The sequence below is a fragment of the Molossus molossus genome, unplaced genomic scaffold (assembly GCF_014108415.1).
Source record: "Molossus molossus isolate mMolMol1 unplaced genomic scaffold, mMolMol1.p scaffold_m16_p_1, whole genome shotgun sequence".
NCBI lineage: Eukaryota > Metazoa > Chordata > Mammalia > Chiroptera > Molossidae > Molossus > Molossus molossus.
Genome location: NW_023425344.1, coordinates 231,959,278 through 231,980,279, shown reverse-complemented (window position 1 = coordinate 231,980,279; position 21,002 = coordinate 231,959,278). Strand labels below are relative to the sequence as shown.

The window sequence follows — 21,002 nt, the reverse complement described above, 5'->3', positions numbered from 1 at the left end:
TCCATGAATATTTACTCAGTGAAGGAAACAGGATGTAGCAGTAGCAAGCTTCTAAGTGAAGGCTTAGAAATCACTTCAAGGCACTTGATTCAAGATAATGTTTGCTGTCACCGAAGGCTGACCATGGGGGCAACTCAACCAGACACCATATCAAAATAAAATGCTGCACTATCAGAAACCCAATCAGAGAATTTAACTTGTCAAATTAGAAGGGCTAAGATTTCAATTCCCAGATCTCTCAAACTCCTTCACAAAGCAATGATTAAGTATCTAACAGTAATGTGGGTTTTTTAAAAAAACTGTGGTCATTTTTCTGCAACAAAATGGCTCTCCTGCCATTTTAAGTACATACTAGTTTCTTCTACATGAAAATGTAGAAGTAAAAGGCACTGATGTATTTCACTGTGCAGTTGGTTCATTAACATACATCGAATGTTGTAACTAAATAAAGTTTACTATATTTTTAAAGTTACAAAAACATAAGGACAGAGTAATGGAATCCTGGTGGAGATTGTAATTATGTGCTAAGAAAGGCATCTATGATAACTTTCCCAAAAGTCAAAAATCAACATTTGCAAACCTAAGAAATATCCTGGTCTTCAGAGTTACGAAAGGAGCAGCTGCAACTCTATTTTGAGGAAACAAAATTAGTCAAAGCTCCACAAAGGAGCACATACGAGTTCCACAACCTTGGGCATTAATATGTGTTTAAGCTTTCCCCTCTGTGTATACTGCAATAGAAATTAAATGTATTCCCCTTTCAAACAGGCTTGGATTTGAATGCCCAAATGTGTGACCTTGGAAAAGCAAGCTATGTGAGTTCCAGTTTTCTCAACTGTAGTCTGGCCATTATAGTTTCCCCCTCATAACAACTTAAAGTGAAATTTAAATAAATACCATCATACCTGGGCCAGTTCTATGCTACAGCCAGCTCATGACAATTGATTGTTACATTTTCAGGAATGTTTGCAAGTCGGTTGCAAAACACAGACATTATAAAAAGTTAAAATAGATACAATTACAATCAAATGCAGTATATTAAAAACAAAGGTAGGCCCTGGCTGGTTTGGCTCAGCGGTTAGAGTGTCGGCCTGCGGTCCGGAGAGACCCGGGTTCGGTTCCCGCTAAGGGCACATACCTCGGTTGCAGTTTGTCCCCGGCCCTGGTTGGTCGTGCGGGTGGCAGCCACTCGATGTGTCCCTTTCACGTCGATGTTTCTCTCTCTCTCTCTCCCTCCCACTCTATCTGTACAAAAAATAAAAAAATGTCCTCAGGTGAGGATAAAAAAATAAATAAATAAATAAATAAATAAACAAACAAATAAATACATAAATAAAAACAAAGGTAGAATATTACAATTCATTACTTCCTACATTATACTATTAACTATGCTTTGAGGTTATTGATGTTTATAGTATCTGTATGGTGAAAATACTATATAATCATGGGTTAATGAGTGTTACTTCCCAATTTTTGATTTAGTGTTGTCACATTTGTGGGAGTGTCTCACACTGAAGAAATTGGCAAACACAGCAAATGTGTGTCTGCGCTGGTTCCTGACATTCATCAGCGAGCAGCTTCACCTGCCTCATTGGGAAACACTTCCCTCCTGCCTTATCTACCTTCTCTCTCTCCCACCTTCCCTCCTGCCTTATCTACCTTCTCTCTCTCCCACCTTCCCTCCTGCCTTATCTACCTTCTCTCTCTCCCACCTTCCCTCCTGCCTTATCTACCTTCTCTCTCTCCCACCTTCCCTCCTGCCTTATCTACCTTCTCTCTCTCCCACCTTCCCTCCTGCCTTATCTACCTTCTCTCCCTCCCACCTTCCCTCCTGCCTTATCTACCTTCTCTCTCTCCCACCTTCCCTCCTGCCTTATGTACCTTCTCTCTCTCCCACCTTCCCTCCTGCCTTATCTACCTTCTCTCTCTCCCACCTTCCCTCCTGCCTTATGTACCTTCTCTCTCTCCCACCTTCCCTCCTGCCTCATCTACCTTCTCTCTCTCCCACCTTCCCTCCTGCCTTATCTACCTTCTCTCCCACCTTCCCTCCTGCCTTATCTACCTTCTCTCTCTCCCACCTTCCCTCCTGCCTTATGTACCTTCTCTCTCTCCCACCTTCCCTCCTGCCTTATCTACCTTCTCTCTCTCCCACCTTCCCTCCTGCCTCATCTACCTTCTCTCTCTCCCACCTTCCCTCCTGCCTCATCTACCTTCTCTCTCTCCCACCTTCCCTCCTGCCTTATCTACCTTCTCTCCCACCTTCCCTCCTGCCTTATCTACCTTCTCTCTCTCCCACCTTCCCTCCTGCCTTATCTACCTTCTCTCTCTCCCACCTTCCCTCCTGCCTTATCTACCTTCTCTCTCTCCCACCTTCCCTCCTGCCTTATCTACCTTCTCTCTCTCCCACCTTCCCTCCTGCCTTATGTACCTTCTCTCTCTCCCACCTTCCCTCCTGCCTTATCTACCTTCTCTCTCTCCCACCTTCCCTCCTGCCTTATCTACCTTCTCTCCCTCCCACCTTCCCTCCTGCCTTATCTACCTTCTCTCTCTCCCACCTTCCCTCCTGCCTTATCTACCTTCTCTCCCTCCCACCTTCCCTCCTGCCTTATCTACCTTCTCTCTCTCCCACCTTCCCTCCTGCCTTATCTACCTTCTCTCTCTCCCACCTTCCCTCCTGCCTTATCTACCTTCTCTCTCTCCCACCTTCCCTCCTGCCTTATGTACCTTCTCTCTCTCCCACCTTCCCTCCTGCCTCATCTACCTTCTCTCTCTCCTACCTTCCCTCCTGCCTTATCTACCTTCTCTCCCACCTTCCCTCCTGCCTTATCTACCTTCTCTCTCTCCCACCTTCCCTCCTGCCTTATCTACCTTCTCTCCCACCTTCCCTCCTGCCTTATCTACCTTCTCTCTCTCCCACCTTCCCTCCTGCCTTATCTACCTTCTCTCTCTCCCACCTTCCCTCCTGCCTTATCTACCTTCTCTCCCTCCCACCTTCCCTCCTGCCTTATCTACCTTCTCTCTCTCCCACCTTCCCTCCTGCCTTATCTACCTTCTCTCCCTCCCACCTTCCCTCCTGCCTTATCTACCTTCTCTCTCTCCCACCTTCCCTCCTGCCTTATCTACCTTCTCTCTCTCCCACCTTCCCTCCTGCCTTATCTACCTTCTCTCTCTCCCACCTTCCCTCCTGCCTTATGTACCTTCTCTCTCTCCCACCTTCCCTCCTGCCTCATCTACCTTCTCTCTCTCCTACCTTCCCTCCTGCCTTATCTACCTTCTCTCCCACCTTCCCTCCTGCCTTATCTACCTTCTCTCTCTCCCACCTTCCCTCCTGCCTTATCTACCTTCTCTCTCTCCCACCTTCCCTCCTGCCTTGTCTACCTTCTCTCCCACCTTCCCTCCTGCCTTGTCTACCTTCTCTCTCTCCCACCTTCCCTCCTGCCTTATCTACCTTCTCTCCCACCTTCCCTCCTGCCTTATCTACCTTCTCTCTCTCCCACCTTCCCTCCTGCCTTATCTACCTTCTCTCCCTCCCACCTTCCCTCCTGCCTTATCTACCTTCTCTCTCTCCCACCTTCCCTCCTGCCTTATCTACCTTCTCTCTCTCCCACCTTCCCTCCTGCGTTATCTACCTTCTCTCTCTCCCACCTTCCCTCCTGCCTTATGTACCTTCTCTCTCTCCCACCTTCCCTCCTGCCTCATCTACCTTCTCTCTCTCCCACCTTCCCTCCTGCCTTATCTACCTTCTCTCTCTCCCACCTTCCCTCCTGCCTTATCTACCTTCTCTCTCTCCCACCTTCCCTCCTGCCTTATGTACCTTCTCTCTCTCCCACCTTCCCTCCTGCCTCATCTACCTTCTCTCTCTCCCACCTTCCCTCCTGCCTTATCTACCTTCTCTCCCTCCCACCTTCCCTCCTGCCTTATCTACCTTCTCTCTCTCCCACCTTCCCTCCTGCCTTATCTACCTTCTCTCTCTCCCACCTTCCCTCCTGCCTTATCTACCTTCTCTCTCTCCCACCTTCCCTCCTGCCTTATGTACCTTCTCTCTCTCCCACCTTCCCTCCTGCCTCATCTACCTTCTCTCTCTCCTACCTTCCCTCCTGCCTTATCTACCTTCTCTCCCACCTTCCCTCCTGCCTTATCTACCTTCTCTCTCTCCCACCTTCCCTCCTGCCTTATCTACCTTCTCTCCCACCTTCCCTCCTGCCTTGTCTACCTTCTCTCCCACCTTCCCTCCTGCCTTGTCTACCTTCTCTCTCTCCCACCTTCCCTCCTGCCTTATCTACCTTCTCTCCCACCTTCCCTCCTGCCTTATCTACCTTCTCTCTCTCCCACCTTCCCTCCTGCCTTATCTACCTTCTCTCCCACCTTCCCTCCTGCCTTGTCTACCTTCTCTCCCACCTTCCCTCCTGCCTTATCTACCTTCTCTCTCTCCCACCTTCCCTCCTGCCTTGTCTACCTTCTCTCCCACCTTCCCTCCTGCCTTATCTACCTTCTCTCCCACCTTCCCTCCTGCCTTATCTACCTTCTCTCTCTCCCACCTTCCCTCCTGCCTTATCTACCTTCTCTCCCTCCCACCTTCCCTCCTGCCTTGTCTACCTTCTCTCTCTCCCACCTTCCCTCCTGCCTTATGTACCTTCTCTCTCTCCCACCTTCCCTCCTGCCTTATCTACCTTCTCTCTCTCCCACCTTCCCTCCTGCCTTATCTACCTTCTCTCTCTCCCACCTTCCCTCCTGCCTTGTCTACCTTCATGAGAACGTTCTTGGTCCACAGAGCCCCCAAACGTTCTCCTTGTTCTCCCCCTTTTCCTATGAGCAGCAAAGAGCTACCCTGACAGATTGAAACATTTCATCATAGAATCGTCTGCCCTGAAAGCTTTCTCTACTCCAGATTAAAAATATAAACTTTTTTTACTTTAAGACCCGTTTCAAAATATTTCATCGATCAATGCATGTTATCCCTATTTTATACTCTCCCGATCAAACTTTATGAATAAGGATGTGAAGTCCTGACAGAGTTTCATTTTCATACTGTTAGTATCAAACAAACGAAATCAATCCACATTATGCAGCAAATTTCCTGGATAATCACAGGTATAATCCAGTATCTGAATAATTAACTGGGTGCTTTATTCCGTGTCTGTCTCAAGATAATCAAACCTTGTTCTCAGAACTAAGGCCATTACATATGTCACATTCTTTGGAAAGAGAAGAGAAGGAATTTAGGTCTAAGTGGAAGTGTTGGCTCTCTAATGCTTCCATGAATTAAAAAATAAAATAAAATATATATATCATTTGATTCAGAAAGATCAAAAGAGAATCTTACCTCAACATATGCATGAGGTAGAACCAGTGAATTAAAAAGCTTTTCTCCTCTTCAAATGCCTTGCATTTATATTTTAGGTTAAAGTACATAAACATTAATGAATTTTATATTAAGAAACACTCAGATTTCCACAAATTCCTTACCCATTCAGGGACAGGCACTGCTCTATGCAGCAGAATTGGTGATGCTTCCTCACTAGCATTTTCTGAAATAAAATTCTGTTGATCCTGGAGAAAGGTTTAACTAGAAGACTAGTAATCTATAAAAAACTCTTAGAAAATGAACTCTTATGTGAAATCCCTTAACAATAAACCCATTTAATCACTCCAAAGACATCAACAAGGGTTTCTCATTTTTGTGGATGGGGTGGTTGTTTGGCTAGTATTGTTAGGAGTTTCCCACTGTAGGTTTTGCCCCCTTAGCCAGGTAAAAATGGCAATGTATGACTTCCAGATGTAAACCACTGCCTTAAAATTTAACTGAAAATTTGTTTGGCTTCTTTGTGAAGTTCCCTAGGGGTAAGGTTAAAAGTTGAGACGATAGGGGAGTAAGAAATCAAGGGAGAGGACTTCCAATCACATGTTACACACAGAGAACAGAATCACAGAACGGTACCATGACAATGGACTCGAGACAAGATGGCAAGACAGACACGCCAGACACACATGCTTGGCGGCTATGCCAAGGGAAGCAAACATAGGAAGAAAACCACACAGAGATGCTGCAGCAGCAGCTCTTGGGGCTACCATAACCTGATGCAAATAATAATAAAAATGAGAACCCGTGGAATTAGAACTACAAAAGTAAGTTACCCCCACAACTCATACACTGGACTTGTTGGGTTAGCCTGGAAGTCTCACTGGGATGAAACACAAGATGGCATCGTTAAAGCCCATGCATTGGTGATGGAGGCCATGGTTAGTTGATTAGCCACGAAACTGTCACTGCATGCCACAATGATCCTGCGCTGGTCCAGAAAGAAAAGATACAACAAGTATTCTACATCTGCAATAAAATTCTTTTTATGCCATCTGAAATTTGTGAAGAGGGATGTGTTTCTTTGTTTGTTGTTTCTGCATGTTTTTCTTTCTTTCTGTATTGATTTAGACCTGTCTCATTGTCCTCTTAATTGTCATAAAGGGGGGAGGAAGGCAAGTGGCCTGTGCAGATATAGGGAAAAATGAAAAGAGAAAAGAAAGGAAATTAAAAGGAAACATATACATTGGAGGAAGAAGTGGAAAACGCGGTATTTCATTCTTTTGTACACAACTTTCTTGGCTTTTGTTGGGGTTTGTTCAGTTTTAAGCATAGATACTGGAGGGATATGCTGAAGGGAAATAGGGTTAGGATGGCAAGAAAAGATTTTGTTGCCTTTTTTGATTTGTATATCTATAGATCTCTCAGTATTTAAAAAAAAATGATTATAACTACTCATAAAAATATAGCAATGAGTTAAAAATAGCCATAATGACCGAAATACTGAATATGAATCAAACTAAAATAAAGTAAATTGAAACACCAAAAATTCATGCGGCACAAGATGAGGTGAAATAACAGAAAATGTTCCTCAAATATATACACGGCATACATCTATTGACATATATACACAAGGATGTGCATATATGGATAGATATATCTGTATACTTTTTCTCTCCACCCCTCTCAAGGATAACTGAATTATGGAATCATCATTGTAATCATGATAAAGAGGAAAACAAAACCTAAAAAAAAATTAACATGCTTTGTTCACCAAGTTAAAACAGTATCATGCATGTTCATGTTGGCTGATGTAAGAATGATGGTGTGAATTTCTGTGTAACACACATGACTGATGGCAGGGGCTGTTGTTAATCTCTGTTTGCATTAGTCTAATCTCACTGATACTGTGTCTATATATATATGGAGTGATAGGCACTATATATTTAGTATACACATATCTAAATATATGTGTATATATATATATATACACACAGTACATGTACTAAGGCTTATGGGAGAAAAAATACAGAACACAAAAAGTAAAAAAAACATAAAAACCTCTTTTAAAACCCAATCCCTCTTTATTTTTTTAATTTTTAGCGGAGGAGGGGGGGCTTGCTTAATGATTTCATTAAGCTCATTCCTTATCAACAACTTGCACTGGCGTTTGAAATCAGGAAGTTCTCGTAAGTTTGGCTTGTAATTCAACAGGCCCATCCTTAACTAGTTACCTAAGAAGCCCTGACTCTAGACTACACTGTTACATGGAATTCAAAGAAAACTGGATGACTGAACTGTACTGTCTTCAGCTGCAGTCAGTCGGAAATTCTGTGCCTCCAACCAAAGATGCAGAAGAATGGTCTCTGGAGTTACTTGGGTCCATCACTGCGGGCATCATCATCTGTGATTTTTCTTGTCCGTCTATCATTGGGGTATGCTATTTGCTGATAATGTTCTAGGCATTTCCATTCAATGCCCACATTGTTTCTTCCCTTTCTATCCATTCTTTCCTTTTATTCCCCTTACTTTTCTGCCTTCTCCAATAGACAGTGAACTCATAGTAGTCACTAAAAAAATGTTTTAAATGAAAGTGTATATACATACACATTAATCTTATTGAGTCCTTTCCCTTCCCAACATACCAAAAAATCTTGGGTAATGGAGATGGATAGATTTTTTTTTCTTCATTTTTGATTGTTTTCATTAGCTTTGTTATTTTTGTTATGGAATCCTTGGTGATGGTCATACCATGAGCCACATGTTTTATGTGAGCCATGCCTGGCCGATGCATTGCCTAATTGCCTAACACCTAATTAGAAAACTTTTCTATACTTATATTTCCATTATTATTCTAACTTTCAAAACATTTTATCATTAGGGATATAAAGGGCACATATTTGCTCAAATAGCTTAAACATTAGTTTGTGTTGGGGTAGAGTTGGGTTATTAAAAAGGGATACAATTTATCACAGAGTGGGTTAACAAATGAAGACAGACATTATACCATTAAATTTGGAACATTATAGGCCAATGAACATACTCTATTAATTTATAGATCAGAGAGGGAAATTAAATAATTAGCAGGATTTAGCCTACACCTTGTATGTGAGCAACTGTTCACTTGTGTATACATCAGAAATATAACTGAAATGTAACAATGACTAACGTCCATAGCCAATAATGATTATTACATTTATGACTTTTATACTTATTTACACTGCACTTCCCAAAGCTAAATCATTTATCAGATTACTTCTGTTATCCCTTTATGCAGAGTGTTTTTAAGTGGACCTGAGCTCTTCAAGGTGAGGTTCTGGACACTGTGATACTCAAACATTCCTATGGTATTTCATTTGGCATTTACTAATCTACTATACACTGAATAGCCACTTGACTAATAACATTTAAACATGATTCTCTTTGCCAATCATGAGTTTCCACCTGGAAAAATCTTTCTAAAAAAAAAAAAAACTGTAATAAAGATATATAAGTTGCTAACTCTTTAAGCTTGCTGGAGACACCAATGACAAATATGAATGTGTTTTCCTATGAACACATAAGATTACACACATCAGATTTAAAGCCAGTGATCAGAAATGGACTTCTGTTCATCCGTGGCTTCTGGAGAACAAGGCTCAATTTCTTTTTATCCTCTATTGGAAAAGCATCACTGTCTTAGCATTGCAGCTGTCTTTCCCACAGTGTTCCGGCAAATAAAAACTTGAATGACTTGGCAAGCTTTTAAGCAATTCAGTGCCAGATTTTCATAGTATCCATATTTTATTGAGGTATCTCAAACTGAGAAAGACTAACATCCAGTTCCACCTGGAGAACACAAATAGGGAGATGCTGTGGGTGTTCCATGAAATTTAAATCTCACCCACACTGGATTGAGTATCCCAGTGAAACTAACACCACTGCAAATGCCAATATAACAACTGTAGGATTGAGGAGTAAAAATGCATCTGAGAGCCACTCTGGGAATACGAATTATTTTGTGCTCTCGTATGACTGCCATTAGTGTAAACATCCCCCTCAATGCAACCATTGCAAAAGTCGTTTAGCACAGTCCTATTGATGGATGGATGTTTCATCTTGACTCCCTTTTAATGGCTGCCCTCGGGTGAAGTGCTGTCCCTCGATGTTTGATCAAAGGATATTTAACAAAATTGGAAGCAAAGAAACCTGGCTAACTGATAACCAGAAAATATGTCCCTCCATAATCAATATAGTTGTTAATTATTGCCTTGCCCATTTCTCAGGTGTAAAAGGCATTTCTTTTCATTTATTATTTTCCTCTGCTCTGTGACCTCTGACCCCCATGCCTTTTAGATCTTGAGACTATAAATATATAAAATCCAGGATGTTGGTCATTTCTAATTATAAAAAAGCTAATCAAAAAATACATTTGTTTTGATTTTATTTTTATTTCCAAAGATGGAGATGTCGGTGAGAGGAATAGAGGGGAGGAAGAGAGAAGAAATGCAAAGTCAATTTCATCAGTTTTTCTATATTTCTGAATTTTTTTTAGATCACTACGGTGAACTTACGGAAGATCTTAATTGTTATTTGGCTTCCTCAGTCTCATCAGAAAACCCTATTTTCTAGTGGTTATTTGAATCCTCTCCAGCTGGTCTATATTTTTGTTATGGTTGAATCTAAAGATGTATGAAGGACAATAAAATAAGAGCTGACTGCACAATGTGATATCAACAGAGTAAAGTTGGGAAGGAAAACATTTATATGCAAAGTCACAAATCTAAAATATTAACTAGACACTGCCTTCCTTTGTGGGGAACATAATCAACTTTTATAAATGAGGAAAGTTGAAGTCCTGAGCCTCAACTTGAGGTAGTTAAATCGTGAGTCACACGTTCTTCTGAATATTTTCTTTTGCTACAGGTGGCTTCATTACGATTTCATCCTTTAAAAACTCAATTCTGGTTCTTAAAAAAAATGTTCAGAAATTGTGATCTTACCTGCTACTCATTATACAATGATCTAGTTCCCAGGAACAGAAGGGGTAGGCAAAGCGGAGTTCTTTTTGTTGAAGAAATGTGGATTTGTAAGGGTGATATCCACTTATATAAAATTATAGATTTTAAATAATTCAATAGGCTTTATTGAGCTGTTTAAAGGGAGATGAAGTTAGAAATATAACGAATTTCTAATTTTATTTTAAGATTACCAGGTACTTTGCAATTCTTACATAGTCAATCAATAAATACTAATTGAGCGCTCACTCTGTCTCGTCATGGTTTAGGTAGTTGTAGTTTTTAAAACTCATTTACATATTTTTTTAGAGCAAATATACAGAGAAAATTTGAGATCCATTAGCTTTACAAAGTTTCTAGACTGTCATCAACCAAACTCCAAACACTTTTACGCTGTCTCCAAACCTGATATGACAAGTTACACAACCATGGTGCTCCTGAGCACCACAGCGGGTCTTGGGGTGAAAGGCATTTGCTGACCTCTGACTCAAAGCCAGCAGCTTTGAATCCAATTTTGATTTAAAGAAAATTAAAGAAGAAAACTAATTTCATGTAAAATGTGATGCTCACATGAAAACAAAAGTTATTGAATTAGCATGTGCTTAACGGCCCACATTTATGAAAAGCAAGAGCTTCCAGTGGACCTCAGTGAATCAGAAAAGAACTTACAGAAGGGAAATGCCTTATAACAGACAGCCAGAAAATCATCAGCTTGCTAACAGAGTGAGCAAAGACAGGGTAATGCTAAGTAAGATGGAACAAGGCCGGGGTAACTAGCCAAGGTTAGTGTATTTCCATCAAACATCAGGTCTGGAAAAGAATAATATTTTAGAAACTGAGATAGTGAATTAAGGTGATCAAAACTGGGTTTTCATCTCAATATTCACATAGAACCTCAAGATTTACAATTTCGGTCAAAGTTATGGAACTGTCACATTGCCCCTTGCTGCCTGAGCAATGGACACCTTCTCTCCAGGTAGTGGCAGTACCTAGCCCCAGAAACAACTGTTTAATAGTTTCTGATTTTTATTCTGCATTTTTTGAAAATGTGAAGACTCTGGAGATATTTCCCTTTTAATACAAAAAGGCTTGAGGGAGCTACGCTATGTACCCATCATCAGGGTTCATCGGGTCCCCAGGGCAACACCTCTGCCTCAGTAGAAATACCTATCTCCCTCCTGTGTGAAGTATGCCCCTGACATATTTCCCTGTGTCTCTGAATCACTTACCAGGAATACTTTATGGAGTAAATAAAATTAGAAAGAAGAAATGCTCATCCTTCAGATGTGATGAGTTGAATAATCCCAGACAAGGGACATCAATACAGTGTCTTAGAGCTACGTGTTAGCTGCTTCGGGATGGGCACTCTGTCACCTGATTTATGCATCTCCCCTTCTCATACTTTCTTGCAGAACAGAACAGATTGTTTAAGAACTGCTCTAATCCCCCACCCAGCCCGAGTAGTTATATGACTACAGAAAACACTGGTATTGAATTTCTGTCCTGTGCCTTTGAATCAGTGAAAACACCTGTGTAGCCACTAAAAAGCAAATGGACTTAGTTTGCTGCCGTTCAAGTTTGGACCTGTTCATGTTCAATACCAAAAGGCAGTCTATACCCACAGCCGGGAGCGGTGAAACCTGTGAATCTGAGATCTGAAAAAGCTGTCTGTGTTGTGACAGAGGTTGCTATGGAGATGACTGTGGGGGTGGGAGGAGTAGGGGAAGGTGGTGGTAATACTTCAATCTGGTCAAGCCTCTGTTTTATAAGAAGACTTAAAATCTAAACCTTTAATAAACATTTTTGTATATGGAGATGGACACAGAGATCACTGCTACAAAAGCAAGAAAAGCAGAGCAAGAAGAAACAGAATGCAGACTAAAGTCTAGGTAACTGTTTCCCATGGAATCAGTTAATATGGGGATCTTGCCAAATTCATTTCTGAATCCCTAAGGCCTAGCAGATGCCTAATGTATAGATATTTGTTAGTGAAGCAATTTAGACATAAAGCTCCTTATTCTATTTTTTTCTGACAGTTCATTCATAAGAATTTTTAGAACAGGAAGGACTCAAATCTAGATACATTGTATCCTTCCTAAATGTGAAGAAATATTTATTGAATGAATGACTAAATGAATTAATGGATAAAAACTTGGTTTTCAAATTCGGGTGTAGAATTTTATTTTATTTTATTTTAGTATATTTGATATACAATATTATATTAGTTATATTAGTTTCATGTATACAATATAGTGATTTGCCATTTTTATACCTTACAGTGTGATCACCCTACTAATTCTAGTACAGTGATCATCGGTCACCCTGCAGACTTATCACAGTGCTACTGACTACCTTCCCCTTCACCTTTCTCACCCACTGCCCTCCCCACTCTGTCAACCATCCCCTTGGTCTCTTTCTAGGAGTCTGCTTTTGTTTTGGTTTCTTTGTTTGTTTGGTTTTAGATCCTACATAGAAGTTAAACCATATGGTATATTTCTTTCTCTGTCTGACTTACAATAATACCCTCTAGACCTAAAACCTCACTTAATACATTGAGATAACTACACAATAATTTTTAAAAATCTGACTAACCAGGTCACAGTTATTTTTTTTTTCCCCGCACAACTAAGTTTCAAAAGGAACAGATCACCCTCTAAAGTGAAAAGGCCCCACACTGTGTCATGTCCCTAAGCAACGCTAAGGACAGGTGCCCACAGAACTTCCTGGATCCAAAGCCACCTGCAAGACACCAGCAGCGACACCAGCAGCCAGGCTTCCACAAAATGTGAAAAATCGTAAATCATTTCGGGGTCACAAATAGTAGATTTTTACTTGTGCTATATCATTTCTTCATGAAGCTTAAAGTTCTCTAGAATTAGCAAAACAAAATGTTTAATGGCTTGCCCTTTTGTTTTAAAGGAACGGGGGAAACAATTAAAGCAACCCAGAGAATCAACTAGAAAATTCTATTTCTTTCTTTTAGCTTTTGCAGAAATAAGATCCTAACCCAGCTCCAGCTTTTAATTCTCTTAAACGTACACAGAAATTCGATGATATCTGTTCTCTATTATATATAATATATATAAATGTTTAACTTATAGCAAGTCTCAAAACAGACGGTTTGGGGAAGTTGATGGGAAACAGGGACTGCTGGACATTATATCATATATAGCTCACTAGAAAGAAAGACCGTAAAACATCAAAATGTATCTGGGTGCAAATGGGGTACACACTGAAGCGTCTAATTGCCAAAGCCCTCTCAATTTAAGCACAGTAAATACATTTTGAAGCATTTTAGCTGTTGACATGGCATGGTTCAGTACTAATTTTGTGTTTGCTCTATTGCTGCACAAATTCTCTAAACACCCAAGGAACAAAATTAGTATAAATATAATACCATGTTAACTGCTGTTTAAATCCCATGGAAAATGTGTTTGTTGTTGTTTGGTTTTGAGTTTTGTTTTCCACTTAGGTTCAGAACAATTCATGAGGTTTAAATGATCATGATGAACTCCACTTAGGGTTCATGCTTTTTTGACGCTGTTCCAATATAGGCTCCTCATGCCTCCACCCTGCCCTGTCAATTTCATAGCTGCCAACTGGTTGCTACACATATACTGTTCCTGTGGTCAGTCTGGGTGTTTTATTGCTCAAAGTTAGCTCATATACCGTGGAATTTTCCCTATCAAGGAACCGACTTTAAATTTCCCTGGGACCTTGTTACTCCTTCCATGGGATTTGATGCTTTAAATTATATATTAATATTTATATATGTATGTCTATACATATATAGATATAGAAAACACACACATTAACACACTATAATATATATAAAACACACGTATATTCACATATATGTATGTATTGTTTTTTGCAAATGAAAAAATAAAGCAAGCAAAAGAAGACTGACCTAACCTACCTTGACTCTGCTCACATTCAACAAGGTCTTCATCATCGCTTGAACATTCAGCAGATGATACAAGGTCATCTGATGTTGGCTGTGCATGTCAAAGAAAAAATAATGGGGTAGGGGAAGAGAGAGGAGAGAGAGATAAGGAAACCAATGAACAAAAGCATAAATGACTTATCACTGTGTCCTGCCTCCCTCATTATTACTGTTGCCTTTCTCGGAAGAAGGCATGCTGCACGATGCAGAATTTTGAACTCCTGTATAGCTGCAAATCGCTCTGGATCCGGACCATCTGTGTGAGTTTTACGGGAAGCCAAGTGGCCCAAACTGGCTTTAGGAGACTCATACCTATCCCATCACATGACTCTCTTCTGACTTTGGTTTCCACTTGGAGAATCAGAGAGGCAGGAAAAGGGCCATGACCAAGGGTGGGCGATCCAAGAAGACAAGCCAGCCCAGAAACACTGCCGCTCTGGGAGGGTTTGACGTGCATACGGTGTGCGGTCTCAAGAGTACGGTCGTGAATCTATTGGCTGGCATAATTAATGAACGTTGTGGCATGCAGTCTGTTCGGGAGTAGCGTAATGGCTTCTCTCGCCAGCAGCTTTTTCTTCGTGTAATTGCTGCAATTAGCTGAATTAGCAATGTGGACCAGCACAGAGATACCGCACGACAGTCACCGGACACAGGGAAGGCTCTTTCTGGAGAGCAGAGAAACTTTTGTCTCAACTGCAGTAATTCGACTTGAGACAGGTTTTTTTTTTTTTCTCTATTAAATCGTAGAGAAACCCAGTGCCAGGGAAATCTGCTGGAAGAAATATAGGGGCTGTTGTGGGTATGGACAGTAAGAATGCTACACAGTAGATAAGAAGAGTGTGTCTGTGCCTGCACATGGTACACGTGCAAGACACACTGTGGGATTAATTAACAAATCTATAGACCTTATAGAAAAACACCCCGAACTTTCCTCCTAGTATGTACATAGGAGTACTCAATATATAGAGTGTATACTGGTTTGCTGGTCTTACTATTCTAAATGCACTTAAGTCTGAATCTGGAGTCAAGGGGAAAAGCAATTACAAGCCAGATGCTGTGCTAGATATGTATATATAGTTATTAGTTATAGTTTTTATTAATTAATTCAACAGAATTCTCACAAAAACCATTTGGGACAGGGAGACTTACTGTACTTCTAAAGAGAACTGAAGTTGGGAGAGGTCAAGTAAGTTGCTGAAGGACACACAGCTAGTAAGAAACATAGCGGGCATTTGAACAGATACATCTTAGTCGAAGTCTGCATGTGAGGCCCACATTGGCTTCTTTATACCCTTTCTTACATGATGCTGTGGACTGAATGGTGTCCCCTCGAAGTCCTATGTGGACATTCTAATTCCCACACCCCAGGATGTAACTGATGTTTGGAGAAGAGAGTCTTTAAAGAAGTAACAAAGTTAAAATAAGGTCATTAGGGGTAAACCTAATCCAATATGACAAGTGCCCTTAACAAAAGAGGAGATTAGGACCCAGACACACCGAGAGGGATGACAAGGAGGAGACAGCCCTCCACAAGCCAAGGAGAGAGGCCAAAAGAAGAAAGTGCCAGCTGACACCTTTGACCTTGGAATTCTGGATCCCAGAACCCCAAGAAAACACATTTCTGTCATTTAAGCCACCCAGTCCGCGGGGCCTTGTTTGGCAGCCCCAGCACACAAACATCACGACCACCCACATGCTTACTATTCCAGGAAACATCCTTTTGGAAATAGACACACCAGGCATAAAATTACTGGACACCGCGATGAACAGGGGAAACCACATTAGGTAATTGACTTCGCTTAACTGACAGTGGCAGAGGGATGCCTTAAACCATGTTATTGATCCTTATTCCACAGCTGACAGGCAAGCTACTTCAACCCTGCTCTTCCTTAAAGCTAACAGAAAAAGAATTTTCAAACACACCTTTTTTTCAGTTAGACACTACTGAAGTGTGCATTTCATTTCCAAAAACTGATGCTGTCAGGCGTGTCCTGGAACCTCATTTTTTCTGTTCGGGCAATGGTGAGCAGACTCCTCTGGATGTTCCTATGCAGGTCCACCCCCAGGTATTTAGGCAAGGGAGGTGGCAAGGGGATACTTGCTCACTATGCACACGCAGAAGGCAGTTGTAAGAGGCAAACACCATTTTTCGAAGGGCCACCCTCGCTGTTCAAATGTTCCAGAGCATGCGTTATCTCTGGGGGTGACACCTCCCCCAAAGCAGCAATGATCATGTCGAGTGGAGGCAGCGGATCTTAGTTATTACAAGTTTATGACCTACCGACAGCTCACAATACTTAAATGAATACACAGTATATCTGTGGTATTAACATTTTATGAGATAAGGACAATTAGTGGAAAAAAAAATGTCTAAAAAACTCCTTAGAGGGTGATAATGAAAAAGTGATTGGGAATACACTTCCAAAGAATAATCAATTGGAAATTAATCGTTAGTGACTTGATTATAAGGACCTTGCAAAATGGCACGTCCACTGTTTAACTAGCGTTGGTCCCTAGAAATGAGTGAACCTGGAAAGTGAATGCGAATCCAGTGAGCTCATCTCAAGGACAGAAGGCCAGGCACTAAAATGGTCATTGAGCAAATGTATGAAAACAATGCAGAACTCCAATAAACCCCCCCAAAACACATGAACATAATATTCTTAGAATCTTCAACTTAATTCTAAGAAAATTATCATAATGTTTATTGGCCAAAGAAATGAATTAAAGTTTTTTTTTTTTTGCATGAAAAGTTCGACTCTGAGATTGAAACATTATTTACTATTTTCCTCTCCCTCCTCCACCTCCAAATACTACACCAGTTTTCTCCCCCGTGGTGTGGGTGACATGGTGCATAGCTACACTCTCCTTCCCCATTAACACCTCAGCTTCGGTCCCCACAACGGGCCCTACTGCCCACTGCCCCCTGCAGACCTCACACACATGCTGGTCTATGTTCTCAGTCACTTTCTCCCCTGTTCACTCTCCCTGGGCTCCACTCCCAGGAGGTTTTTTTTTTTTTTTTTTTTCTGCTGATCTTCTCCATGAATATAGGTAGAAGCATTGTTCCTCCCGGGCAACAGAAGCACATTTGCCAGTAGCTCAGATAAGTGGTGGCTAGACTTGAAGATGCAATGAGAGGCAGACGAGCAGGTTGTGGTAGGAACAACCTGACTCAGCCTACTGTACTTACAGCTGGCAACCTGGGGGAGCAAGTTACTTCCCCTCTCCAAGCCCCAACTTTTCATCTGTAAATTGGGATGAACAGAGTCTCATCATTGGGTGGGTATGGATTTAAATGTAATGTTAAAAGTGAAGCTCTGTTCCTGATACGGCACATGCTCAGTAAATACTAGCTAAAACTAACCCAATCAGTCAATAGATCAATAAATCAATAACAGCAATACACCGCCATTAGGAGTAATACAAATATATACTCATGAAGATGCAAAGAGAGCTTGAAAAATAATTAAAATTCGATTTGTTTCCAAAGGCTCTGAGTCCAGACATTCCGTGTGGGTCTCATGTGAATTCAGACCCTTCGTTCCTTTCCCTCAAACCTTATCATCACTGTTTACAGCCACAGCCAATGAAACTCCCAATGCAATGACAAACATCTCAGTCCCTCCTTGCCCAACAGTGTTTGTTTATCTGGAGAACCTGGCTTCCAACAAGGCCAAGCTGGCCCCAGCACACCGCGGAGTTTTGAAAAACTCATGCTGTCAGGGGCACCAATTTGCAAATGACTCAGGATTAAGAACACTGCATTTGAAGATTTGTTTATTTTACTATTGTTCCTATCACATAAAGAACCCAACATGTACAAACTAAGGTTTTGGGATAGGTGCTTAGGATCATATTCAAAAGTAATGACAATTTGATTAAAAAATTACCCTCAGAACAGCCAAGTCTTTCTTTTAGTGCTTTTTAGTATTCTTTTTTTTTCTCTTCATTTGATTTTAGAGAGAGAGGAAGGGAGAGGGAGAGAGAGAGAAACATGGACGAGAGAGAACATCGATCAGCCACCTTCTGCATGCCCTCTACCGGGGATCTGGCCCACAACCCGGGCATGTGTCCTGACCTGGAATCAAACCAGCGACCTCTTGGTGCATGGGTCAACATTTAACCACTGAGCCACACCAGCCAGGCAACTTTTTAATATTCTTATCTGTGTCCTTCTGATACCATTATGATAACCTGGTTATTTATCAGGAAAGGAGCAAAGGGGAGACCAGACAATACAGACATGACATTCACACAGCTTTGCCAGGAAGCTGCACTCAACACTTTCCAGGTCTGTTCCCCGCAGACCCTTGAAGGCAAAAGGGCCTGGCCAAAGGCAGTTTAGACACATGCCCAGTAAGGTCTGAGTGACATGGGAAGATGTTTGCCTGTCAATCACACCTGGAAACAGGTAACTGACTAGAATAGGGGTGGCCACTGCAAGAGCATGAAGTCTGAGATACAGAAGCTCTTGAACAAAGTAATTGCCGCCCCCCCCCCCAGCTCCCTGCCTTGCTGACCATGTTCCTGGCTCTCCTGTTGCAGTGGGGCATGCTCCTCCGTATTCACCCACATGGCTCATGACCTTGTAGGACCCATACAATGGACTAATGGACTGAATCTAGCCTGATGCTCTGCCAGACTCAACTCTGGACACTGGTCCTGCTTTTAGCTTTGTTAAAACTACAGATACCCCTCTTCTAGGACTGGACTATAGAAACTGGGACTTTGGAAGCCAAGGAATATAATTTCACACAAATAAAACCATTTATCTCCTGTGCGAGTCTTAGAAAATTTCTCAAGATGTGGCAAGAACCCCACTCCCACTACTGATGGAGAAATTCTACTCACTCATTTCTGTGGAAATACTTCCCCAAACATAAGTAATTGCAGGGTCTGACTCTGAACTTTGGAAGAAAAAGCACACCTCTTTGGCTGTTGATTCCCATGGCTGGTATAATATTACAGATACACACAGACTCAGGATACAATTATTATGAGTAGAATAGTATAGACTTTTGTATTTACATAAAATGTAGCAACCCTAGGCTGTGTGTATGTGTTTTCCTCAAATCACAACCACTTTTTGTAATACCTCAAAATTCATTAGGAAAAAAGAGTAGTTAGTAGTCTTGAGAAGAAAAAGATATCTGAACTATCTAGCAGCATGCTTACTAATCACATTTACCACTTATTAAACACTTGCTATATTCAGCCTTTGTGCTAAGAAGTTAACACATATCAACTTCTTCAGTATTCAGTAACTGAGGGTGCAGACATTTGTAGTGACACCTCTATTCTGAATGGTCCACAAGTTGTTCTCCTTCAAAAAAGAGCATTGCTATAGGTAACTCTCTAATTGTTTAGTTACGTCAAGAATGTTCATCAAGGTGCCTTCCATGTCATCCTCTCCACATTTTCCCACACATACTGACCGGCTGAAGCTCTCATAATCCCCAATGGCTAGACTTAAAGTCTTTACCTATCCTAGTTCCCATATGTCAAAACCAACATTAGAAGTCATTCGAAGAAGAACAAAAGATCCATCCACCGCCAGTGATATATGACTAGATTATCAAGGTGTTTTGCTCGTTCGTTCATTCGTTCTTTTATTACTTTAATAAATATTTATCGAGCACCCATGTGTCAAGCACTGTAACAGTTATGAGGGATAAAGTGATAGATAAAACACAGTTCCTGTGCTCTGGGAATTCACGGTCTCTGAAGAGGCAGCCAAATAAACAGGCAGACTCGACGCAGTAAACTGAATGCTATGACAAGCATAAACACAGGTGTTCGGGGAGCAGCTAGCAGGGAGAAGAGACAGCTCCTGGGCAGAGGGGAAGTGGAAAATGAGCCCTTAGGGACAGGCAGTAGTGTAGCAGGAAAGCTGAGAGCTGTGGGCAGGAGAAGGGCATTCTAGGTGAAATCAACAGTCTTGTGAAGGCTCAGAGGGATGAAAAGCAGTCTGTCGGTACACCTATGAGTAGTACCAGATGACTGGAGTGAAGGGGTATATTGGAATGACAGTATGACAGCTATTTAAATGATTGTGCTGTTCGTGAAAATCTGGATAATGAGCATGAATATAATATCTTGCCCTATTAGATTTTTTCTCTTTTTTCCCCTCCCCACATCTCATCCTATCATCCGTTGCATTTCCTTTCGGAAGCCAATACACGTGGTCTCAACACTTAGTGTGTGGGTCTGATTACACCATTTCTCCACAGTGAAGATGAAAGACCGTACTTTGCCTTTCAAGAGGAGGAAAATAGTCTCCTGTCCCTATATATTAGCCAAGTCCTATATTAAAAATAATAATTCACACCACCCTGTTTTAAAATATGCATTTCATATTTTTAATTCACATGTTGAAATTACTTGGTTCTGCATTACAAATCATCAGGCTAAAGATAGGTATTATAATAACTTTCAATAAAATATCTCTCTGGCAGGGTCCCTCTTTATTCCTTTGCTGAAAGAGTTTTTATTGCATTTATATTATTTTTTCCCTGCCATTGTTTATTGAAAGTACCTTTGGAATAAACTGGGCCAGAAGAAAGCTCAAAGCTCTGTCCACCCAAGTAATTTATCTTCCCATTCCCTCAGTTCCACAAACTGGGCTTCTCATTTTCCTCCCATGAGTTATTGTTTTTATAATCACCTGCTTCTAACTATGTACCCTGAAGAGCTGGGGCTCAAGTCCGCACAGGCATGGCCCCACATCACTCTTCATTGCTCTCCACCACTTGGCATC

The 21,002-nt window shown here is 41.3% G+C and overlaps 1 protein-coding gene across 7 annotated transcripts in view; it reads right to left on the bottom strand.

Annotated features, from left to right (window-relative positions):
• NRXN3 (neurexin 3) overlaps window positions 1–21,002 on the bottom strand; it is a 1,496,329-nt gene that overhangs the window by 41,054 nt on the left and 1,434,273 nt on the right. For 5 of the 7 annotated variants that reach the window (XM_036267618.1, XM_036267616.1, XM_036267617.1 and 2 more), the window contains one exon: window positions 14,216–14,294. In XM_036267618.1, coding sequence (XP_036123511.1) covers window positions 14,216–14,294 — 79 coding nt within the window. Of the gene's footprint in view, window positions 1–14,206; window positions 14,295–21,002 lie in introns of all 7 variants that reach the window. The other 2 variants (XM_036267647.1, XM_036267631.1) reach the window with 1 other exon arrangement.